The sequence below is a fragment of the Stigmatopora argus genome, chromosome 1, assembly GCF_051989625.1.
Source record: "Stigmatopora argus isolate UIUO_Sarg chromosome 1, RoL_Sarg_1.0, whole genome shotgun sequence".
Lineage (NCBI taxonomy): Eukaryota > Metazoa > Chordata > Actinopteri > Syngnathiformes > Syngnathidae > Stigmatopora > Stigmatopora argus.
In genome coordinates, this window is record NC_135387.1 from 7,383,782 (window position 1) to 7,409,925 (window position 26,144).

A 26,144-nucleotide genomic window follows, 5' to 3' on the forward strand; every position below is an offset into this window, starting at 1 on the left:
TTTTTTCATGTGTGATAAGATTATTATTACATACATAAGATTGAGATGACATGTTCCATCTTTTCTTTTAACACTATCGACCACTGGTTGAAAAAAACCAAACAAACAAAAAACGACTGTTCTTCACTCTTTTAATGGTTTAAAAAAATATTTCTTTGCGCAGAGACATGAACCAAAAAACTATGGCCACCTAATAACGGCTGGTGGAACAACATGAGGTAAATGTTTGAGGCGTGATGACCAAAATGTTAGCGAGAAACCGTGCCTCCAAATAATATTAATAGTCAATAAAAAGAATATCAATAATATATAATTACAGCTAAAAAGAAAATCTGAAAATGTGCAACAAAAACAAACAGCCCAGTCATAATATACACGACAAATCTTGCCTGTTGAGCTGGATCCACGGTAACTGCAGCCCACCGACAAATTATCTCACTACCAGACAAGACACACACAGCTTGGAGGGCCCGATGCAATCATCGTGGCAGAAGGCCCCGCAGCCTTGGCACATGATCATAGCTTTGAGGCGACAGGAGCACTTGAGCGAAACCTCCTCGGCCGTACTGTCAGTAAAGGTCTGGATGCTGAGCGTGGCCTGACTGGAGGCCAAACGAGGGCGCAGCTGGAGTACGCCATCCGCCACGTTCCGGGAGAAGCCTGTATTGTCCATCACGGACACATTGGCCGTGTAGCTGACGCCTCCGAGACCCCCACCCTTCTTGGAAATTTTCCCATAGAGCTGAAAGGGGAGCGACGCAGGGGGCGAGTGATAACTGGATGAGTACGGAGCTTTGCTCAGCTCGTTTTTTGCCATTCGAGACAGGTTCATCTCCATGTTGAGGAGTCCCTCCATTGCCCCACCGCTGGGGTAGCCGTCCATGGAATTCATAGGCTCTTTCTTGGTGACCACAACGGATGTTTTCGCGAGAGCCTGACAAGATGGCTTTGAGGCGATTTCAGACTTTACCTTGGGGACAGGCGCCGGCTCCTGTTGACTGGGGAGAGGGATCTGGGCCTGCGGGGCTCGCCGGTTGATCTTCAGACTAGGCACACCTTCGGCGGGACAAGGGTCTGCGGGACGTGGAGACGGTCCGTTCGCTACGCTCCTGTTTGCCGACTGATTCCTGTCTGGGACAGGCCCTTGCGAGGGCTGATGGACCGATAACTCTTTGCTATTTGCCGCTTCCGCGCAATGGTTTGACTTGCTTGGGGAGTTCGTGGGGAATGGCGGAGAGGTGATGACCGGGACGGCTCCGGAAGCCTGCTGAGACTGATACTGTGATGTATTTGGGGTCTCGATTAAACAGGAAACTGGATAGCTTTTCTGAGTAGCGGACGTTTCTTCTGGCGGCTCGGCCCTGTTGGAGGGTCTTCGCTGGGGTCCTGTCGATCGACTGATTTCTAGCCTGTCGGCAGAGTGTGGGGGTAACACTTTATCCAGAGGAAGACTCCCTTGTAGAAGTTGCGTCACCAAGGGGTTGTTGGCTTCCACGCTGGACAGCGGTCTTGTCAAAGTGGACAGTTTCTTTGAGTCCCCAGAAACACTAGAAGGATAGGTAGGTTTAATACGTCCATTATGGTCTTCTTCCAGCGAGCCCCGTTTAGAGCACTGGCGATCGTCTACAAGTTTGACTTTGACTACAACGTTGTGGCGATCTTGGGAAAAGGGCAGTGTTTGCAAGGGGTGAGGCATGCTGTTCGAAAAACACGGCTGAATGACGGTCTGGCCGTGGCGATTGGACTCGTTGCCTCGGATTACTGGTTGCCGGGTGCGAGGGGGGCTGCAAACGGCTTCTTGCATTCTTCTGTGGCCTCTCGTTGGTGAACACCAATCTGGCTCAGTCAGCTGCTCGTCCACATTGCTCTCATTCTCACAGTCTGAAGCGGTTTCTGTGGAATCGCTGTGTATCCCGGCGTCGTCATCTCTCCCCGAAGACTCCACGTGAGGCGATTCTTCCGCTCGCTGTGTCGCCGAGTCAGTGTCGGTATCCTGCGAGTCCTCGTGATGAGAAGCGTGCTGAATGACACCACCTACACATCCGTCGGGTTGGTGTTCAAGATCTGCGGGTGTCGCGGATCTGACCAGCTTCTGTACAACAACACCCTGAGCCCCAAACCTGGGAAGGGAATCGGGGATGGAGGTTGGAGCGAGAGGCCTTTTTTCTCTTGCCTGGTCGAGCCTCTCCAAAGGGGAAGTAGCGTACGCGGCAATCTTGCTTTTCCTAGCAGGCGAGGTGGTGTCAGTTTCTTGAGAGGGAAGGTCAGTCGCTTGGCCCGTGGGTCTGTTGGATGGAGTGTGGCCTTTGGCTGACGTTGGACTCGCATCTCCCTGGGTTTTTTGAGGAGGGCTTGCCGTCTGCGGCTTCTCCGATACCGTGGAGGTTGAGGTAGCAGGTGGGGAAGGCGAAGGCAGAGTTTTGCTTTCTACATTGGGATGCTGTAGTTGTGTTCCAGACGAATCCGTTTCAGAAGTCTTTCCCTGCTCCTGTGTCCCACCACCACCTCCCCTTCTTCCGCTGCCTCCTCCCGGCTCAATCGGTCCTGGGTGTTCTTGTGCTCTCTGCCCACTGTTGCAATCCGGTAACCCAGCAGCAGGCCGCAACCGGACCCTGTTCGGCCCTGACCCTTCGGCAGAGGCTGCAACAGCAGCAGCGGCTTCTCGCTGGGCTCGGGCTTGCTGTGCACGGGCTTTGATGTCTGCCAGCGTCCGCGCGCCCCCCGTCCCCGACCTCCGCGAGGCCTCCCCAGGGGGCACGATGCGGGGACAGATCTGGTAGGTGGAGTGGCCTTTGATCCAGGGTGGTTTGATTCTGGACAGTTGAATCTGTGGCAGACAAAAACAAAAGTATGTAGACTTTGTACTCATATTTATAGGATTGAAAGGCTTTGGAGAATGATCTTACCCGGATTGGAGGCACCTTGGGTTCCTCTGTTGTCGGCTGCGGTTTCTCTGAATGGACCCTGTCAATTGTGGTACGAAAGGACTGCTGGTCATTCAAGCGCGGCCTCTTTTCGGGGAAGCTGGAGAAGGCCCGGGCTTCATCGGGCCTTCTCTTCTGTTCTTTGTGCTGAGCGCTGGAAGTGGGGGTGTCAGCTGGGCTGTCTGAGGGACTGCTCTCACGACTGCTGGTGGCTGTGCCGCCTGTGACAGAGGTTACCACAGACGCAGTGTCATCCAGGTGATCCGTAGTGACCGCGGCACCGGACGATACTGAAGAGGAGGAAGAAGAGTCCAAGCCAGTGGTAAATGCTCCCTGTTGATCAGAAGCTGAGGACGGTGAGGATGAAGGTGAGGAGTCTGAGGAAGACGACGACGAAGGGGATGAGGTGGAAGCCAATACAGGCGTAACCTCTTCCGGGAGCAGGCAGCCTGAAATGATTGGTTCTTTCTCGTCGCTGGTGGACGCCGGACAGGGAATCGGAGTTGGTGTCGGGGCCGGCAGTAGCACTGGTTCGGGCGTCGGGGTTTTTTGTTCAATGGAGATGTCGTCCGGTTGGACCTCCTCGTCACATTCGGCTTGTAGCACCACCTCCCCTTGAACGACTGTACTTTCGGACAAGGGAGAGCCAATAGAGACTGTGGAGGTTTCCAAAGGACCAACTTCCTCAGCAGCTTCTGCAGACTGCAGGACCGGGGAACTGGTTTTGCAGAGGGTGCGGCGGGCCCTGCGACGCAGATCAGCTCTGGTGCGTCGTCTCATTCTACCATCTCTCCTTCGACGACCCACACTGCGTCTCTTAGGGGCACCGGTTGACACCACAGAGACACTGTCACTATCCAGGACACTTGTCGCTACTTCACTCGCGTCAGCCATTGTGAGCTTAAGGGATTCCTCTCTCGTCAGGCCAGACCTGCAGGTACACATCCAGTGTTTGAGTGGGATTGGATCACTAAGATTGATGAAAGTCATATATGCAAAATACACATTTAAAAAAAGAATTGGGATCTCGACTGGGGAATGTCTTACTTTTGTCCATGGTACTCCTCAAAAAACTTTTCTTTCCACACCTCAACCTTTTTCTCCTTCTCCATTTCCTGCCGGAACCGGACCTGCATTTCGTGAGTGAACTCCCCTAAATAAATAAAACAGAATTTTTTATTTTATTGGCTGCCATTAATGGTGGTTTAATCAATTTGAATTGGGAGCCCTAAAGTTTGATTGATTCCTGAAAACAAAAGGGCTGTCTTTTCCTATTGGAGGAAATACTTACCCTCAGCTAACCGCTCTTTCCAGCTTTGGGAGGCATGTGTAAAAAATTCATTGTTGAGGGCTGAACTACTTAGTCTGGCCATTCCATCTGGTCCAATCTACACAAGTACACAAAATGTAGTACATCAGAAAAATAGAAATAAATACAGTATAGGTATCCCAGCTAGATTAATGGTATAGAACTAGAGTCCTGGATTGCAATGTTCTTGCATAAGTGCCATCAGATCATAGGAAAACATGGTAGTGTTAGCACAAAAAAACTAAACAAAAAAACAGGTTACCTGGCGGTCCACTTCTGGCAAAAGCTGCAGCAGCTGCTGCTGTGAGTGGGCTGGGAATGCTGAAAAGGTTCTAACATTAATGAGAGCCCTGATGTTGGTGTTGACAAGAATGGAACCAGGTGTTTCAAAATCCACATCCACCCCTCCTCGACTCCTCTTCATTGGTCCTGAAAATGTAAAAAAAAAAAAGCACATCGTTAAGCGAGCGCAGGCTAACTTTAGCATCTGGAAGTCATTGTTATTACTAGTCACAGAATTACAAAACTCACTGCTTCCACAGATTAATTTAACCCTTTCACGCTCAAACTATGGTTACTCCTTAGAACACAGGTGTCCAAACCAGTCCTCAACGGCCACAGTGGGTGCTGTTTTTTGTTCCAACCAATGAAGGAGATACATTTTAATCAATCCGGTGTCTTAAAACTGTAATCACTTTTATTTGCAGCCAGGCCCTGCTTGTTTCAGATGTCGTCTCATTGGTTAAACAGTACGTGCTGATCAGTTGGAACATAAACGTGCACCTATTGTGGCCCTTAATAAATCAATAAAAAAATGAAAATATTTGCTAGTATTTATGTTTAGTTAAATTATTAGAACTTGTCACTTGCTCTAAAAAGTGTTAAAGATCTTAAGTGTTAATTTTTGAATAGCAATTCATTGTCACTGAAACAGTAAAAAATCTTATTCAATTATCTCTTATCGTATAAGAGGAAGGCTTACCTGATGGTACGTGCTCTCCGTTAACTTTAAGAGGAGTGAGAACAACACGTGGCATCATCACTGCTTTCTTACGCTGTCTCCCTGACTATGGGAGCAAAGACGATGGTAGTGTGAGACAGCGGTGGTGGATTGGACCCAAGAAATAAAATAAACTTTATCTCTGATCATCTGGCACTGAATCCAAACAAACAGACAGAATAATTTATTTTTCAAAAATGGTCCCTGACCTGCCGGGAACGGCTTAGCCTGGTCTGTGTGTGCTGAACGTGTTGGACCTGCTGAGTGTCAGTCCGACCCTGTAATCCTGCCGCTCTACTGAGACGGGTTTGAGGCTGGTTGGTAGTTTGTAGTTCTGTGGCCCTGGGAACACTGGATGAAGTTTCATCTGTTGAGGCTGTAGATCAGAACAAGGGAAGACTCAGTACAGTATCCCATATGGCACGAGTCAAGAGAAAAAGTAAATCATCTGTAGTTTATTTTTTTATTTTTACCCAAATTTGAAGCAGTGGTTTCAGTGGAGTTGGAGCTCTCCTGCTCAGTGATCTCGGTGGGGCCACCTGCTGCATTCTCTGTAAGGGAGGTGTTGCTAGAGGTAGGGGTTGCAGCACTGCTCACTAGCTCAGATGGTGTTTCAGACTCTGATGTCTTTGTCCACTGCAAGGCGTTCTTCTACAAGTCAGACAGACATCAAAGAGTACATAGAAAGTTGATCACCTACTTTATGAGAACAGCAAAACAGACATTAAGCTATTGAAGGCTGGAAACAAACCTTTTCACCTAACATTTTTGCATTTATGCTGATTCTGTTCAAAAGTGTAAGGACCAATTAATATAAACTGATTGGGATTACTGCCCATTCTATTCCGAATAGTAAAAAATTAAATCAATTCAGTTATAGACAGTAAAATGAATGTTGAAAACTAGCTGCATCTAAGCTTTAGATTGTGCTCAGGCAAATAGTTTTAAAGTAAAGATTACTTTTTCTAATCTTGCCATAAATGTTTGGTGAGTCTTCAGACATGACCAAAACAGTTACCAGTACTTCCAGAAGATCAAAGAGCAGGAAAATTCCAATTAAAATGCTGCGAACGACCGTTCCCCGCCCTTTGCCGCTGGTGAAGACTGGTGTCCTGGGTGTGTAGGGGCATGTATGCAACCACTTTTTGGGATTAACTGACCTTTAAACGAACTCATACTTCATAACACAACAACAGTACGTAAATCTTGTCCAATATGAGTAACACAAAGTTAGCTGCCAGTTAACACAAATATGAAATTGCTTGTTTAAGTGGCAGCAGCATAATGCATTTAGGGATGTTGATATGATCAGGGCCACCTAAAAGTCAATACGTTAAAAAGGTGATTTGCATGACGTTGAGTGTAGCATGGCTGTTAGTTCCAGGCGGGCTGGGCTGAGTATTTTTTTAGAAACTGGTGATTTACTGGGATTTTCACACAAAACTTCAGATTATTTTAAAATCGAAAATATCCAGTAAATAGCAGTCCGCTGAGTGAAAATGCCTTATTGATGGCATAGGAGAATGGCCAGACGGGTTCAAGCTGATAGAAAATATACATATTATACCACCTGTTAGAACCAAGGTAGTATGCAGAAGGGTATGTCTGAATGCATAGCACATCAGCAGAAGAGTGCCACTCCTGCCAACGAAGAACAGGAGGGAATTAAAGCCACAATTCGGACAGGCTCATTTAAAATGTTCTTGGTCTGACATGTCTTCATATGCCAAATGTTACTGCTTCAGCTGTCCAACACAAACTGGTAGAGGGGAACTGATAATACTTAGGTTAGAATTAAGGGGTCTCAAACCGATTCCGCAGAGGGCCGCAGCGGCTCCTGGTCTTTGTTCCAACCGATCCAGTGCCGACAGTTTAACCAATTAGGTGTCTTCTAAAATACATATCACCTGACTTTAATCAACTGATTACACTTGGAAAAGGTTCTTCTTGTTCAGTTGGAATGAAAACCTGCACTCACAGCGGCCCTTTTGAGGACCGGTCCAACACCCCTGGAGATGTTGGTAACCCATGTTCCAGGTGATCAATTAGTATCTGAGCCACAGTTCAGTATATTTATTTGATTTGATTTTTTGCTACATTAAAAGCCTATTTAACCATCTTAAAATGGACCCTATTTTACCAATTCACATTTGTGCATCCAGAGAACAAATTTCTGTTTTAAAATGTTCTTATTTTGCTTGTTAGTAAAAACAGCATTTTGTGAACGGTGAATAATGTAATTGAGTTAACTGTTATTTTACGATTTGAAACAGTAAATTGGTTGCAAATCCTCTTATTATTCTGAAGGGTGTCCTTCAGATATAATTCAATTCAAGTTACAGTAATCCCTTGATTATCGCGTCTTCACTTATCGTGAATTCACTACTTCGCAATTTTTCCCACTATTAATTATTTAAAATTCGTATGATGATTACATCGATACTTTACCCAATTATTGTTCATTAACTCACAACTGCTAAATTAGCTTAGTGTGCTGTTCAAAGTGTACTGATATCATATACAATTATACAATACTTTAATAATACACAAAACAATGAATCAACAACTAAAGCATGGGAGGAGTCAGTGTTTTTACCTTAACTTCAGTGCCATAATCATTGTGGTCCTTCAGAGTAGTGTGCCATGGACCTAGCTGATCTCTTAACAAATTCCAATTTGTCACTAATACTGAGGTTAATCCACTTCCTTTTATCAACTACTTGATATAAGAGGATTTTTTTGGGTTTGTTTTGTGGGCCACTAGTCTTTTCTTGCCCCCGTCCATTTCCACAATGAAAGACTGAGGCAGAGAATGTGCCAAAAAGAGTTTTGAGACACTTGTAGGCATGAATAGCATGCATCCAACCTTTCAACAAGCCGTCAGCAAAGTGAACGGAAGCGAGTGGCGGTCGTGTATTACTGCATTTACCGTCCGTCCTATGCATACAGTCGACAACTTAACACTGTGGTAAACATGCACGGCCCCCTGTTTTATATGTCGGCTCGCCAAGTAAATTCCACATATGAAACGACGATGATAGAGGCCAAAAATAGGCTCTCTCTTTTCATGTTTCTGTGTGAATTTAAATGAATGTATAAGTAGTAGCCGTCCACGTCTGTCACTGTGAAGTTGGAGGGTGGAGACGTCTGTCACTCTCCTTTGCAGCTAATGTGTTAAAAATGTAAATCGCAAGGCAATTGGCTTTTAACAATTTCCTCCAAAAAGACACAAAGATGAACATTTTGGGTACAGCCCCCCAATTGTTGTACAAAATTCTTCTGAGTTGCACCCAATCAAAATACTGTCTTTCCCTTTCTGTTGAAATTGCAATGGCGACAACTTATGGTCGATAAGTGAACAAACCTGTCCAAGCTCTGTGACATTGCACTGAAATTTTCTTTCCTTTCTTTTAACTGTATTTTAAGATTGAGCCTTTTTCTAATACTTTGTTTAAGTATTGTTAATAAATGGGTTATAATTATGTGAGGGGGGATTTTTTTTCTTTTCTTTCCTTTCTTTTAACTGTATTTCAAGACTGAGCCTTTTTCTAATACTATGTTTAAGTATTGTTAATAAATGGGTTATAATTATGTGAGGGGGGAAAAATTTTTCACTTTTTTTGTTTGTTTTCCCCCAACAAATTTATGGTTGGCTGCTTTGCTTTCAAGAGGAAATCCCTGTAAATAATTGTGATGATGGAAGGCTGAGATCATACAGAACATCACACTTGTTTTGACTAGAATCCAGCAAATAGGAGAGTAAAATCCATTTTTTTAAGTGGAAGGACAATTGTCTACATACCTTTAGGGTGAAAAGGCTCATCCGCCCAGGTAGCTTAAAGAAGATGCTGTTCTTGACCCGATCTCCCCTCACCTGGGAGTGAAGCATTGTGACTAGGCAGGCTAAAGGTGCTGTACCACTGCATAAAAAAGACAATACAAACTTGTGTCACCAGTCAGTAAGTATTTGGGTGAACATCACTACATGACTCAATGTAAATTGGTCAACCTCTCATGTTACATTTGAATGATCACTGCCAATTCTACCAGGTTAAATTAAGTGGATGCCTAGCACTGTCAACAGCAGCAAAATATACAGTTGTGGTCAAAAGTTTACATACACTTAAGAACATAATGTCATGGCTCTCTTGAGTTTCCAGTTATTTGTACAACTCAGATTTTTCTCTGATAGAGTGATTGGAACAGATACTTCTTTGTCACAAAAAACATTCATGAAGTTTGGTTCTTTTATGACTTTATTATGGGTTAACAGAAAGTGATCAAATCTGCTGGGTCAAAAATATACATACAGCAACACGAATTAGCAATGTTGGTGACTTAGAAAGTTGTGTCAGTGAAATGAGCTTCATAGCATGGCCTCTTGACTTCTTGTGAGTGATTATGAGTGACTACAGCTGGTGACTTCTCTGAGGCCATTTAAATAGGGCTCATTGGATGCAAACGCCCACAAACGTTACAATGGGAAAGTCAAAGGAGCTCAGCATTGATCTGAAAAAGCGAATCCTTGACTTGAACAAGTCAGGAAAGTCACTTGGAGCCATTTCAAAGCAGCTGCAGGTCCCAAGACCAACAGTGCAAACAATTCTTTGTAAGTATAAAGTGCATGGCACTGTTTTGTCACTGCCACGATCTGGAAGAAAACGCAAGCTATCACCTGCTCCTGAGAGAAAAATTGGTCAGGAGGGTGAAGATTCAACCGAGAATCACCAAAAAGCAGAATTAGAAGCTGCTCGAACACAGGAGTCAGTGTCCATGTCCACAGTCAAGCGTGTTTTGCATCTCCATGGACTGAGAGGCTGCCGTGCAAGAAGGAAGCCCTTGCTCCAAAAGCGGCACCTTACGGCTCGACGGAAGTTTGCTGCTGATCACATGGACAAAGATAAGACCTTCTGGAGGAAAGTCCTGTGGTCAGATGAAACAAAAATCGAGCTGTTTGGCCAGCAATATGTTTGGTGGAGAAAAGGTGAGGCCTTTGACCCCAAGTGCACCATGCCTACCGTCAAGCACGGTGGTGGTAGTATTATGCTGTGGGGCTGTTTCGCGGCCAATGTAACTGGTGCTTTACAGAGAGTAAATAGGATAATGAAGGAGGATTACTTTCAAATTCTTCAAGATAACCTAAAGTCATCAGCCCGTAGATTGGGTCTTGGGCGCAGTTGGGTGTTCCAACAGGACAATGACCCCAAACACACATCAAAAGTGGTAATGGAATGAGTAAATCAGGCTAGAATTAAGGTTTTCGAATGGCCTTCCCAAAGTCCTGACTTAAACCCCATTGAGAACTAGTGGACAAAGCTGAAGAAACAAGTCCATGTCAGAAAGCCATCAAATTTAATTGAACTTCACCAATTCTGTCAAGAGGACTGGTCAAAGATTCAACTAGAAGCTTGTGGATGGCTACCAAAAGCGCCTAATTGAAGTGAAAATGGCCAAGGGACATGTTACCAAATATTAGTGCTGCTGTATGTATATTTTTGACCCAACAGATTTGATCACTTGTTTTTGTTCACCCATAATAAAGTCATAAAAGAACCAAACTTCATGAATGTTTTTTGTGACAAAGAAGTATCTGTTCCAATCACTCTATCAGAGAAAAATCAGTTGTAGAAATAACTGGAAACTCGAGAGCCATGACATTATGTTCTTGTGTGTGTGTATATATTTACATATATATACATACATACATACATACACATAAATACACTTAAATATACAGCTAAATATCTTTTGATGTTCAAGGGTTTAAATTAACTTGGCTAATTAGAGTATGACATTTTTCCAAGCTGGAACATTCATTGATTTATTTGTTTGTTAAAAAGCCACGATTTCATTCACAGAACAGTGGAAGCTTTTGAGTAATGACTTGCTACAACATGCAAGAAATATACGTATTCAAAATATATCAGTGATTAGGAAAACATAACATTAATGCTTAAGTTCTTAATTGGCCTTAAAGGAGATATGGTGGATAGTGTCCATTAAATGCCATATTTTCTGGATTATAAGTGGGAGTTTTTTTTCTTCAAAGTTTGGTTGGGCCAATGACTAACACTCTAGTGCGACTTATGTATTTTTTTATTTTATTTTTATAAAATCTCTCTAACCACAGACAGGGCCTGTTACATTGTTTTGTAGGCTGTTGTTATTTGAAAAACTTATGTTAACACATTCATATTTAGCCATTTGTTTGTCACTTTGTATGTTTGTTCTTGGTTTCTGATGAAATAAAATATTGCCCTCCCATAAATGCGACTTATACTCCAGTGTGATGTATATTTTTCCCTCTTTATTTTATATTCTTTGGCTGGTGTGACTTGGTCCGAAAAATACATTATGTTGCTGCAGTTTTGCGGAAAATGTTGACATGCTGCAGCTATATGCATGCACACACACACACACACACAGAATCTGTCTTTTATTTGCCAGAATTTGCCGTATTTTCACACCTATAAAACGCACCGTTGATAGGGCGCAGTCCCATTTTTGGGTATATTTTCTGTTTTTTTTTGTCAATTCATTGGGCGCTTCTTCCGCTAAGGCGCTAGCATGACACTAGGCTAGCGTATGTTATGCTAGCCGCTAGCGTACCTATGTTGTGCTAGCTACTAGCATGTTATGCTATCCGCTAGCGTGTTATGCTAGCCACTAGCGTAAGTTAGGCTAGCCGCCAGCGTAAGTTAGGCTAGCCGCTAGCGTATTTTGTTAAAGACAGCACGAGCAGAACTAAGTTTGATAGTTTTGGTAAAGGTACACTCTGATATAAAGAGTTAGGCGTTCAACATGCTAGGCTCCACTGTCAGCCAGATTTGTGTATTCCGGGAATTTGATTCCAGCTATGGCGAAAGCTCAAACAACAGTGCTGGCCAACACTTGAGCCCAGTCATCCACAATCCATTGTAACTTGCGACATGCATCACTCCCAAGCCTTTGATTATCCACGCTGTCATATCGGCATCGACAATAATGAATTGTCGATGCCGATATAACAGCGAGGAGAATCAAAGGCTTGATTGATATTGTCACGTAACTCGTGCGGCGCTGCCTTCCCCAATACTATGTTGGCCATCCGTTAGCAAAGCTGTTAAATTGTGTTCGATCCATGGCTTCAGTCCATTTCCCAAGCGTTCACACCCGCATTGTGTTGTCATTCACGTCAGGCATTTCCTCTGTATAGCTCTAATATGCTGTTTCTTTGAGTATTGGGAGTGTTTTGGGGGGTTAAAAGCACTGTGAGCACACGGAAATCAAATGCCTTGGCACTCCCCTGGGATGTTTTGAATGGATTTACCTTAATGCTTGGAATGCGCGGGGAGGCTATTTTTAGGGTGAAAGTCCGCTGGGTTGATCGCAATAAGGAACGTGCCGGCAAGAAATAAAACCAGTCACTCAAGCGGCAAGGGACATTCAAAAATTGAATTTAGTGCACAGAGAAGACACACCGAGCATTTTAGAGAAAATTTTAGACTTTTAAGTGCGCCCTATAGGTGTGAAAATACGGTAGGTACCAAATAGAATATAAATTCAGATATATAAGCACAGATGATAACATACCTTCTGTTCAGCAGATCAGTGGTTGAAAGAGTGCATGGAAATAAAGCAGAGGAACAGAATAAAAAACAGATTGAAGGAAAAAAAAACAGTTAACATGATGTGTAAATTATTACAACATGAAAAGAATACCAAAACAGAAACAAAAATGATTATTTTTGTTTTTTTAAATACAAAAATGTCCTGGTCATATGTACGTAGGTGAATGAAAAGTGTACTGGGACTGTTTCAATATTAACTAGCAAAATTCAAACATTTCAGTACATGTATAACATGTATAACAATTCTATTGTGCGTGATTATGTGGACGTCTGACCTCATTTCCTTAAGTCCCTTGGTTTGGATCACATGAAGTATTTGTTTCGGGGTCATGGGAGCATCGGAGAAGTTCTCCAGCACCTGCAAATAAGGCAAAACTGCATTAAATACACTCTCCAAAGACAGAGATTTTTAAGTGTAAATGTTTTAATCGCATATAACAGATACACCGATAGTATCAGCTCAACAATTTAATATTTCCAATGCCTACTAAATTAAAAGTTAAAAACGTGTACAGACTAGCTCAGTTTAAAGGGGAAAAAAAAACTTACTTAGCTCCGCCCATACACAGAAAGGTCTTGGAACAGTTAATTAAGTACATAATTCATTAGTTCCATGTCACTGATTACACATTGGCGGCAACAGTTATAAATAGCACAAAACTGGAAGTAATTAAATACTCGAGCATTTATCAATAGTGACTCGGAGATAGGTGGCGGTTCACTGCAAAGTCATAAAGAGCAAGGTGTCTGCATAAAAGTTTCGACAAGAACACATGAATAAAAGTTCCAAGTAAAAATCTTTGAAGTTGACCAAATTAGTAAGCTGCAAATTTGCTCAAAAACTAAAATACATTTCAAAATTTTAAGCTGCAATGGTTAATCGAGCATCTGCTTTTTCAGTGATTAAATATACAGTTGTACCTTTACTTACGAATGCCTCTAGGTAAATTTGATATGCAAATGCCCGTCCCAACATACAAAAACAAGATCCAAGTTCCGAAATCCCACAAAACATAAATTTATTTCCTGTATCCGTTATTTTATTTTGAAATTATCCCGATAACATTCCGCGGCCTGCTTTACTTCCTCCCACAACAACTGTTTTGGCTGCCATTTGTCGTCACAGAGTTCTTTAAAATTATTGGTGCAAATGAAATGAATAAGCGGGTTCTGATATTCATCGAAAAACAGAAGATAAGAAAGTGCTGTGTGGTTGACTGATATAGCAAGGCAATATGACTAGCCGTAACCAACCTCCTACCATCGCTACACTGTTGAAGCAGAACGACTCCTTGCCATGGCTTCTCGAGAGACTGTTAGTCCTTTGGAGTTCTTTTTAATGCTAACTTGTTTTGAATTCATAATTTGAAGTTGTTTAAATGTATGTTTGTGTGCTAACATTAGCTTCCTGTAGCACTGCACGAATAGAACATATTTCTGCATGCTTGCTTTTCATTTTAATACGTACATTAACAAATAATTTTCTTCTCATTTTCTTTCATTTTTGTCTGTTTCTCACATATTTCATACAAAAGTGGGACACTGATCATTTTTAAAAGGTTTAGTGCAGGGGTGGGCAAATCTGGTCCCCGAGGTCCGCTGTGGGTGCAGGTTTTTGTTCCAACCGATCCAACACAGACAGTTTAACCAATTAGATTCCTGCTGAAACAAAAAGCACCTGACTGCAATCCACTGATTGTATATCTAACATACCAGATTGGTGGAAGGGAACAAAAACTTGCACCCACTGCAGCCCTTTGTGGAATAGTTTACCCACCCCTTGTTTAGTGGGTAGTTTTCTTGAGGACCGCGGAACGAATTACATAATTTACATGTAAAGTACTGCTCTACTTACAAAAAAATTCAAGTTTAGAAAAAAGTTCTGGAACCAATTAAGTAAGTAAAGGTATGACCGCATTTGGAGATCTTGGACATGTAGTCTGCAATGCATTTTTGCACTGTCAAAGTCCTATCTTTGAAGAGAAAGAATTCGTTTTTAAAAAATGAATACATTTAATCAGCACACTAATTGATTACGTGGCTTTATATCTAATGCAGCATTTGGCTGTAAATCTACAACAATCAGTAAAAGCTCCTCATTTAAACACAATGTTGATTAGTAACTTTAATACCATCTGTATGACCAAACATCAATTCAGTACACAATCACATTTTGCCCTTCGTTAACTCGTTCGCTGCCATTGACGGCCATGAACGCCAAATTGGTTTTTAACATCATCTGCTTTGTGGGTCACTGGTGCTGTCTCACACACAGGGACACAAAAAAAATAAACTCAGATATTCAACCACGGGTGAAGGAAGACATACTTAATAAATGTTAATAATCAAAGAGTAAACGGAATATTTTTACCTATGTTCAAAGTAAGATATGTGAAATCTTAATTTTCATAGGTAATAGTATATATATTTAGACTTCACCATTATAGAAACTGTTACTTTTGAGCACGACGTCATACCAAAGTATTAGCCAGGAAAAGATACGCAGAGAACGAACGAGTCTTATTTTCCCTACATTCTCCCTTTTTTGTCTTTGATGTGGTCTATCTTGTAGAATTTTGAAGATGCTAAGTCGCTAGCATACCGCCTAGCAAACAAAGAGCCCTAAAGATAACAGGCGACAATTAGCCCGCTCGCTTTAGGTCACACACTCTTTTCTCTGACTGGCTTTTTTGATAACATAATATAAATAAAAAGAGGGGCTCATTTTGGGTCATTTCTCACCTAAACAGTGCCCAATAACTATACAAGAGCAATGAAACGCCAAAGGCTAGCTTCCTGCTTGTGTGTAGCGGACTATCCAAAAACAACCGCGACGCAGTCACCCCCACCAAATCCTCCCCGCAAAATCCAGCAAAGGCTGGAAATCGACGGCTTACCATGCGAGCAGCCTCGGCCCAGGTCCGCTCCTTCTTTCTCTTTTGTTTGTCCTTCATTTCCCCCGCACCGGCCTGTCGTTCCGACAAAGCGCCCTGAAGAAGACGACGGTGGCGCTTTAGCAAGATGCTAACACGGCTACGTCTCGCTTGTGGCTCTGTCGAAGCTCAAAACAAGACGAGGGCTTTACGCGCTGAGAGCCCTTTGCGACGCCTACCACGCCCGAGTGTTTGTCGCTGCTGCGGGAAATACGTCGGTCTCCGTTACTAAATGAGAGCAACAGACATTGTGGCGACGCAGCATGAAGGAAACGCGATTGAGAGGAAGGAAAGGCTGCCTGTGTCTGTGCTGGAGTGCTGCAGCAGAGCGAGACTCGCAGGAACGCTACTACCAGGTCAAAGGTCAGCCCCGCTAAAGGCCTGCAACCCAGCGACCATGTAACCCGATACATATTTGCATCCTACACGCTATATACACACATATATGTACTTTTCTGTGTACAGGACTGTAATCTTACCAAACCGATGCTATTGAATAATTGTCTGCCACTCGACGTCCCGATTCTTTGAAAACGGGAGGACTGGCTGTGAATGTTTCATTGCCATTGACGGTGATGGACGTCCAATTCATTTTGACCGTGAAGAGTGAATGAATGTTTGCTCTTTTGCCCCTCCCAGTCAAAATGGATTGGAATTGGCCTGCATTTATTTTCATCATTTCATTTTCTGAACTGTTCAATCCTCATTAGGGTCGCAGGGGTGCTGGAACCTATCCCATCTGACTTCGGGCCAAAGGCAGAGGACACCCTGAATCGGCGGCCAGCCGATCGTAGGGCACAAGGAGATAGACAACCATTCACACTCACACTCATACCTAGGGGCAATTTAGGGTCCAATCAGCCTACCATGCATGTCTTTGGAATGTGGGAGGAAAACGGAGTTCCCGGAGAAAACCCACGCAGGCCTGGGTAGAACATGCAAACTCCACGCAGGTGGATCGACCTGGATTTGAACCCAGGACCCCCGCTGTGAGGCCGACGTGCTAACCACTCACCCACTTGGCCGCCCGCATTTATTTTCATTCATTTTCTGAACCGATTATCCTCATAAGTATCTCAAGGGAGGCTGGAGCCTATCCCAGCTAGACACTCTAAATTGCCCCTAGATATGGGTGTGAGTGAGAATGGTGATCCGTCTGCTTGTGCTCTGCGACCTGCTGTCCACCGATACAGGGTGTCACCCGCCTGAGCTGGGATAGGCTCCAGCACCCCCCGTGACTCTAGTGAGGATAAAGTGGTTCAGAAAATGAATGAATGAAAATTTACACATTATATATTTACATGTGTATATATATATATATATATATGTATACTGTATTTTCTCGCATATTGACCGCCTCCGTGTATAAGCCGTACACTTAAAATTGCCTTAAAATTTTTGAATTTTACGATTTCTGTCTTATAAGAAGCCCCATGATTCACAATTTTCACCTCCATATTCATGGTTTTAATACAAATGTGGAGTACAAATGTGTTACTTCGAAGGGAAAATCTGAAGAATTTCTGAGATACTGTATGAATCGAAGGATCATCTGCTGAATTGCACATTCCGAAAGGCTGTTGCCTGCATGTGGACGAATTAAAAAAGGAAGTCACGTGAGCAGTACAACAGGAAGTGTGTCCGAGTCTCTGGATGCAATAATAGCATGAGATACACATTACGCAGGTATCAAGGCTGATATTTTAATGATCGACCGCAAGACATTCGATCAGCTTTAACAACTATTGGGATGTGCTGACATGGTAAACACTACGAACACATGTATCAAGGCTACTTGTATCTATCCAGTCAGAGAACTTTAACTATCGGTAAAAAGTAAGATGGCGGCACCCTGAGCAAGCAATGGCAGGCACAAGTAAGTGAGTTTTTTATGGTTTATGCAAGATACGTTTTTTTCTTTTTTCTTGAATTTCATTCATAGACGTCAAAATAAATTTTGTTTCGCGTTTTATCAGTTTATCTTTTCTCTATTTTGAAATAAATGACCGTCTTGGCCGCAATGTCTTGCGTTATGGCGTGTCATTCTTTGTCACCTTGCAGTTTCCTGCATGTCAAGTCTAATTTGTGCGCATATAAGCCGTACCCTTGATTCAGTCATCTTTTTTTGTTTTGTTACAAATACGGCGTCTATGCGAGAATATACGGTACATGTATGTATATTAAGGGATGTCCCCGATAAGAAATCGGATTGGAATTTATTGGAAATTGGGCCCAATCGCGTCTTTTTCAGATGGTCGGAATAGGGTAAAAAAAGATCAGCATTTTTAAATGTTTTGGTATGGCAGTTAATGAGTTAAGATAAGAAAATGAGCAATAAGTTTCATGCAAAAATCTGTCGAAATACATTTTCACTATTGAAACAAACCTTGAAGTAAAAAAAAATAAATGTCCAACAAATAACTAAAATAGCTCAATGTATTGCATTGGGTGACCAAGTTTATTAACTGCATAAGCTTATTTATGTGAAATCCATTATTTAAGCAATTTGTTTGCAACCTTATTTTGGTGCTGCACAACTGGAAAAAAGGATTTTTGTTTTCTAGATGATTATAATTTTGCGGCAGCTCTATTCAAATTTGGATATACTGTAGTACTTTTTCATTCTTTCATTTTCTGAACCGCTTTTCTTCACAAGGGTCGCTGAGTGGTTAGCGCGTTGGCCTCACATTGGGAGTCCTGAGTTCAAATCCAGGTCGGTCCACCAGTTTGCAAGTTCTCTCCAGGACTCCGTGGGTTTTCTCCGGGTACTCCGGTTTCCTCCCATGCATGTGTTTGGAATGTGATTGGACACACTAAATTGCCCCTAGGTATGGGTGTGAGCGTGAATGGTTGTTTGTCTCCTTGTGCCCTGCGATTGGCTGGCCACCAATTCAGGGATGACCTCTCGCCCGAAGTCACCTGGGATAGGCGCCAGCACCCCCCGCGACCCTAGTGAGGATAAAGCGGTTCAGAAAATGAGATGAGAATAATAGCAGCAAAAATGAGCTCCAAGCTGGTGAGTTCCAGTGGTAGTTTACTGCTGTCGCTTCACTGAGCCTGTGTGACGTCATGCTCCCAGAATGCACGGCTTCAAGCGCGGCCCCAGCAGCTCAGGCCCAGACTCGAATAAACATCTTTTAAAGCCTTCATCTGTCCGAAATGCCCACGTGGAGGCCAAATGGGGCCCCGGAGAAGATCGCGGCGTTGCCCCAGGCGGTAAGAAACGTCTACCGTGTAAACTTGGGACTCGAGGGGAACTTTGTTGCTCGTTTGTTAGAGTAATACAGAGAGTTAGCTCCCGCAAGACAAACTCCGGCACAACTTAGTGAAGCGCACGTCTATTGTTTTTAATTAGTCGTTGTGCCTCGGTGGAACTTTGAACACTTACTTATAGTGTTTACAGCCAATATGGATTTTTTTTCCGTTGAAATTTTGATTACATAAGTCTTGAGTTTAACTCCCATCCTTCACTGAAATTCACGAAGTCAAGTTCGGTTAGCAGACAAATTTAGCCCCGGTACGGCAAGTTGTGGTCACACGCCCGTAACTACTTTGCAGTTCAGTCAAGCACCAATCGGCTACACATATACATATTTATTTTCAGATAACCCGTACTCGGCTGTTGCAAAAATATTTCTCTATTTTTTTAAACACTGTTACGAGCGCAAAATAGAGAAAATGAAGTCAAGTCGGCTGTTGTTGTATTTGAGTCCACAAGGTGGTGCTGTCGGTTGACTTGAAATTCCTGATTGGGAATATTTCTGATTCTAATTCTCGCAAATGAATCAAAGTGCAGCCACTTTGCCAGGGAAATGTTTCCAAATCTAATAACAAGAAATGTAAGCCCTAACCTCTCAAAATAAAAACCCTTTAAAACTGGTTGAGAGCCATGTCTTATGATACATGTTTTGTTCAAGCTAAACCAAATTCAATGTTTGCTTTACAGCACGTTTAGGACAAAGGTGCAGCGTGAATTGGTATGTCGAAATCTGTTTTGGGCTCTTGTCCAAACATTTACAGACAGTTTAAAGTTGTAGTAATGGAGTTTCTTCCCACAATACTGTTGGCGTTGGTGTAATCTTATCATTCAGTGCCACTGATGGTGATTAGATGCCCAATCAATTTGAACTGAGAGGAATGGCAGGAAAAGTTTGGAATGATGAGAGTGCATTTGCACGGCAGATAAAAAAATAAATAAATCAAACCATGCATAATTTGTAAGAGTTCTTTCAATTTTTATGCAAGTTATGGAACTTTTTTTTTTTAAATGGGAGCTTGGGCAACATGTTGATTCAGACTATATCTGGTGTGTTCTGATTTATGACATTCTCTGTCGTCTTGGCTAATAATCCATGCATGGTGAAGCCATTTTCTGATGAGCTAATGGGTTGCAGTTTCACGATGTTAAAAAAAATTCAGAAAATGTAATTCACTCAGTTAGTGATATGTTCTTTATCTTTCAGGTCATTTAATATGTTGATTTCTCTCTGCTGAAACCAAACGGACTCTTACGCCAACAAAATAATCTCAAATCCAGTCAGTTCAAGCCCCTCATGATTGCAGCCCTCTTGGGGTTGCTATGGCAGGTGCTGTCATCGAAACCAAGCGCTGGACACAGGCCTGTCCCACCAAGACAGGACAGACCACCTGTCATTGCCACAAGGGATCAATAAATAGTCTAAAAACTGCACTTAGTATTATTGCTAGCACCCAGAGATAACACAACGGCCTAAAAGCAGAGAGTTGATGGGCAGCTACCTGTAGAATCCTCATGGTTATTGCTTGTGTCGGCTTTCCCACTCACTTCTTCTCCTGCAACGTAACCAACGCCACCAACCCCGTGGGATCATGTTCCATCAGCAAGAACAACTAAAGAGTCAGCTGCAGGATACCCCCATAGTCAACAGACAGCTAGGCTTCCACTGTCAGGAGTGCGGAAAGCAATACAACACGCAGCTGGGTTATAGGCGGCACCTACTGGAAGCTCACAGTGCTGGCGCAGGCTTACCCTGCTCGGAAGGCGCACCATCCCTGCTGGAACACCTGGGCGGCGGCCATATTGACAGGCCACCGCCAGAGGGCAACAACAATGCTGTTGTGTCGGTAAGAGAGAGGAAATATTCCTGCGAGCGATGTGACCGCCGCTTTTACACCCGCAAGGATGTGCGGCGCCATGCCGTGGTGCACACTGGACGGCGGGATTTCTTGTGTCCCCGCTGTGCCCAACGCTTTGGTCGTAGAGACCACTTGACCCGTCACTTGAAGAAGAGCCATGCACACGATGCGGGATTAATTCCACTGGTTACGGCCAGTACCCCAGTGGAAACATCTACTCCAACCAGCCAGGGTCCAGTAAAGGAATCGAGCCCCGCAGCTTCAGATCGAGGTTCCTCCTCATCCACCAAGGAACCCGTGGAGAGCTTCACTAGGGACATGTTCAACTCCTACCCCATTTCTAATCCTGTGTCTGGAATGAGTCACCCACATGGCCTCATGCAGGTCTCAATGGGTGTCGGTCGCCACATGCCCCCGGCATCGCCTCACAACCACCACCACCATCACTTGCAGCCTCTTTCGGCACCGCAGCAGCAGTCATACAGCAGCATGCCTAGGTACCAACAAGGATCTACCTCATATCCTCGCACAGACGTGGACAGTTTCCTGCTGGATCTGCAGGGGGCTCCTCCTCCACACATCAGTTCTGTCAACTCTTCTACCTCGACGTCCAGCTCTCCTCAAAGGGAGATGCTCGCTGAAGGGATGGCTGTCAGCAGCGATCCACACCTCGTGCCCAGGAATCCCGAGCTTTCCTGCACCACTAACATGGAACTCGGGCCGCTCTTGGGCTTTTTGCCTTTCGGCTTGCCACCTTACGGCTCTCACGTAGGAATGGGTGGCCTAATGATGGGTTATCCTGCTGCCACCACCGCCACGTCTTCACCAACCTCCACCACTGGGTTGTCCTCTCAGGCTTCAGGGCCGTTTACCTTCTTCCAGCCTCCTCAGGCTCATGTGCCCCAGGGCCCTGTTGCCCACAACCATAGCCAACTACCTCAGGCATACAGCACTTCTGCTGTTAGCACTTCTAGCTCATTACCTCATTACTACCAAGCCTTTCAACAATAGGTAATTCTGTGCCCACCAAACTACACTGTAAAAATTACTAAATTCCGATTAGTCACTTCAGATTTTAAGTAGACAAAACTCAAACACTTGAGTTCTCTTTAGCAACTTTTCCCCTCCAGTATTCGTAACTAATTTTATCCCATGAACTGAATTTGAAACGATAAGTTGCGTGAACCTAGCCTTATCCTCCCTCCTAATGCCTTCAAAAGAGCATGCTAGCAACTGTTAGCCAGAGGGTTAAGATCACTTGTCTGCGGGCTCCACTGCCATTATGGGTTCGATTCCCGCTCGCAGCAACATATTTACAATTCACTTAATCTGAAGCACCATTTACTTAAAGTTTAAATTCAAATTAGTTACCAAAAGTCCAGTTCAATTAAAATTTTAACAATGTTTTTTTTTTAGTTTTCACAAAAACTTGAAAATTAAAGTGAAATGGGTTGACTTGAAATGTTAAATTCGGACATTTTTTGTAATTTTTCTTTTTTTACAGTGTAGCATTCACATTTTCCTGTCAGGGGTCAAACGATATCTTTTAAAGGAACATGTATGTATTTTTTCTTTTGTTACTTCGATTGATTTTTGTTGAACACAACAAATCACCTCATCAGTATTACCTCATTATTTAAAAAAAAAAGTAAGCTTGACTGCATAAATGCTATCTCACTATGACCAACAGAGCAATTCTGACGCAACCGTTAATGCACTTGACCCAGTTATCACTCATGATGACACAAATGAAAATCCAGCTCCAAGCACTGGATTCAAAGGCGCCACACAGGCATTGTGACACGAATCGCTCACCTTTTATTACTATCTTTTCCCAGATCACAAGATTAGAATGCACTTATATTTAGTTTTCATAATTACATAGCTCTTCATTTTTAATGCTATAAAGCAAACCAATCACAAGTAGCTGTTGATCACGGTTAAGTAGTTTTAAAACTTGTGTACATTGTCTGCCGACAAAAATGATTGAAATGTAAATTTGTGAAAGATCTATTCACATTGGTTACTATTTCACACCAAATATCTGAGCCAAACTGACCATTTGCACAATACCTGGCTAACTAAGATCAGAACTACATAATTCTTTAAAAAGGCTGTGTTTGAATTGGACTTTATTTTTTGTAACAGCAAATATTTGATATAGCTGTTACACTGGATATTGTATTGTGCAACTAGTCGATATTTGGGCTGATAAGCAATTGTGTGCCTTTGCATCTCCTACCAAACAGGCCTTCAGAAAATGTGTAGAGCGTGACTATATACCTATACCGACGATGTGTCAATGTCTTACAGGCATCCTGTAGTTGGTGACTTTGCAAATTAGGAAACTCACCTCAGGAGTCTGACTGATACTTAAAATAGTAAAATGCAGTTTATTTCCTAGAGTCTATAACTATTGGATGCCTTTGAATATTAAAATTCATACAGGCCATTCTCAGGGCATAGAAGCAATAGCTACTGGAATCTCAGGTTGTTTCAGAAGAGCAGGCTTCATCAATTTTTGCGCAAATATAAAGTAGTTCTAGATAACTTCATAAACATTGCACAATGCCTTGGCATTCCTGTTATGTTTTATATTTTTAACATCACGTTTCTTAGGTCACATGGCAACAAAAGTTTATTTACCTCGATCCACTCATTTTGGAAAAAGAAACCCAGTCCGTGTATCAGACAATTATCGCTATTTTGACAGTTTTCTTCACATTTGTTAATAATGTATCCAAATTATGTCATACTAAATGTCGATTGGTTAAAGTAAAAACCATTTAGTCTAATACGTTTTTAAGAAATTGCGAGAGTAACGTGAAAAAATTTAGTCAAATGCAAAACTGAAATGTGATTATAAAAAAACAACAACAATTTGAACAGTGAACAAGAACTTTATTTCAAGCCTGAAATCATTTTAGACTTGCTTAAACCTACCTATAATATAGTGCTGGGCGATATGGGAAAATTGTCACGAGATAAAATACTTGTAATTATTTGGTGAAAAAAATATAGAGGTCTCAAAAACCATTGTGTTTTAGTTAGACACCACTTGTTTGTGTTGTGTGGTGATTTATCACAACACTGGTTTTCAGCAATACGGACATCTAGTGATGGTTCTGCAACATTGATTTAAGAAATCTCAGACCTGGAGAGTCACATTCCCCAGCATTACTACATAGTCTAGTCTGAAATTATTTTGACTGTGTGTGAAGTGTAAGGGCATCATGGATGAACTCCTCTCTATAGGTTTTTGTGTCTCATTACCATCCATATCAAATACTATTGTAATGAGATCATATATTGCAACCTGGAGCATAATGAAGAACAAATTTCCCAGCCCCGTAAATGTTTGATTTTGTAGAAACTTTGAGGTTTGGAAGTGTCCAAACAGTTTTCTCTCCTTATTTTGACACAAAGACTTAATACTTAAAGCCCCTAATTTGAAATAATTTCCTAAAACGTATTTACATTCTGAATGGTGTAATGGGGTTTTAGTAAATGCATTGGTGTTGAGAGGATACTGCATCTGTTTGCCAATTGTAAATGTTTTAAGGCAAAATATGGACGGTCAAACTAAATGTAATTTAGGAATTTAGGTCTTCTTTGAGCTGTTATGATCATTGCTCGTTTGACTTAGCACAAATTATACTAGTGAATGTGTAGCCTTTTCTAACAATATCAATGACCGCAAGCCAATTTTCATTTGGCATACTGCTGGTGCGCAAGAGTTTCTAATGAAGTTTTCAATCCATTCCTTTTATAATCTAATCACACAATCGAGTGGAAACTTCCTTCACGATCACTGCTATTAGTTCAAGCGAGTTTTGAAATACTTGAAAGAAGGCAAGCTAAAAGAGTGAGAGCGCCCCTCTCTTCTAAATCCATTAAGTCAGCTGACTGACTTTTCCACTCGCATTGTCACTAACTTCAGTGTTGCACCAATGTCAAAAATGCTACTGTTGTGTGTCTTTCAAAGAGTGTAATCTCGACAGGGTTATAGCACTTAATGGCATTTCTAAAAAATGTTTTGTACTTCAAACACAGAAATAAGGGTTTCAGATTTTCTTTATAGTTCTAGATATATTGGCGCTTTTTTTCCATTTAGTTTTAAACTTTTGATGGTAGCTTTTGAGTTAACTCTCAATATAGTGGCAGACATTGATTATTATAATATAATAATTAAACATTCTACCTCTACTTTTCATATCTTTCTGCAATATTATAAAATGTTTAAAGCTGTAACATACATTTTACCACTGAAAATTATTTTGTTTAAATTTAACTTTGAAGGAAAGGAGGATACACACTCTGATTAGAGGTGTATCTCATTGAATCAAGCATTGTTCTGTGTATTTGCCTTTAATGATATTTCTACTTAATTACTACCTCAGAAGTGACAGGCAACTGCTTATCGAACTGCAGAAAAGAATATAGGATTTTTTTTAATGTAGCTCCATAGTTTAATGAGAGTACTTTTTAGGCTTGACTATTAGTACTGCTCTTCTCTCTCTATGTATTTGTTATATGAAGTGAGGAAAAAAGGGCAGATTTTGGATACTTAGGATTCACCGTGGGCCATCCTTGAAATGAACAACACTGCAATTTAGGCTTCTCATGAATTGAATCACTTTCAGTATTTTGTCAGATAAAGGACCAGAATGTTTTCTGGACATAATGAGCGCCTTTCTACAAGAATGTCTTGTAACATTTAATGTCATCTTAAAGTAGACCATTGTTTTTCTGTTTTGGAATGATCACTATTACCTCTCATGTCAATATGCACATTTTGTGTTTCCTCATCCATTTGTATAGCAGCAATATTTGGCAGTGTGGGAAATGAATGTTAACCAGGCTCTGGTTATAAGTACTTAATTGTACACATACAACATTTTGAGTAACTTCAGTTATTCTAATGTTTCCTCTTTATCGGCATAATGCACGATACATTTTACACTGTGGGCAGAGATCTGTAAACAACTGAACTTATGTTTACTTTTTTTCTGGTGAGCTAAAAAAAGCATGACCTCATTTTACCAACCGTAGTTTTGGAATGCAGTTAATTCTCTATTACTGTTGGTTAGCTGTGAACAAAGTTCGCTCATTTATTTGTCATAATTGTTTGCATTACCACTTCATTGCAATCAAGACCAGGAAAGCAAAAGAGAATTGTCATTTTCTTGTGTACATAAAATAAATACGTAGATCTACTCTCTTTCTGTGTTTTTCAATTAAAGCTGAAACGGG

The 26,144-nt window shown here is 42.1% G+C and overlaps 2 protein-coding genes and 1 long non-coding RNA gene across 3 annotated transcripts; 2 read left to right on the top strand and 1 right to left on the bottom strand.

The window, feature by feature from the left end:
* Positions 1-114: 114 nt before the first annotated feature.
* asxl1 (ASXL transcriptional regulator 1) lies at positions 115-16,164 on the bottom strand. The gene is made up of 12 exons (XM_077595335.1): positions 15,741-16,164; positions 13,119-13,201; positions 12,806-12,808; positions 9,036-9,153; positions 5,707-5,884; positions 5,443-5,609; positions 5,216-5,300; positions 4,496-4,662; positions 4,216-4,312; positions 3,972-4,077; positions 2,907-3,855; positions 115-2,827 (listed from the first exon to the last, which is right to left on the bottom strand). The coding sequence occupies exons 1-12, from the start codon at positions 15,795-15,797 to the stop codon at positions 431-433; spliced, it is 4,407 nt and encodes a 1,468-aa protein (XP_077451461.1). The 5' UTR covers positions 15,798-16,164; the 3' UTR covers positions 115-430.
* On the top strand, positions 15,509-17,801 carry LOC144070865 (uncharacterized). The gene is made up of 2 exons (XR_013299474.1): positions 15,509-16,139; positions 16,487-17,801. It is a non-coding gene; the product is annotated as an uncharacterized LOC144070865 (long non-coding RNA).
* Positions 17,802-18,731: 930 nt separating this feature from the next.
* LOC144082828 (zinc finger protein PLAGL2-like) lies at positions 18,732-26,112 on the top strand. Its single transcript, XM_077610266.1, has 2 exons — positions 18,732-18,992; positions 20,240-26,112. The coding sequence occupies exon 2, from the start codon at positions 20,625-20,627 to the stop codon at positions 21,900-21,902; it is 1,278 nt and encodes a 425-aa protein (XP_077466392.1). The 5' UTR covers positions 18,732-18,992; positions 20,240-20,624; the 3' UTR covers positions 21,903-26,112.
* The last annotated feature ends 32 nt before the right edge of the window (positions 26,113-26,144 follow it).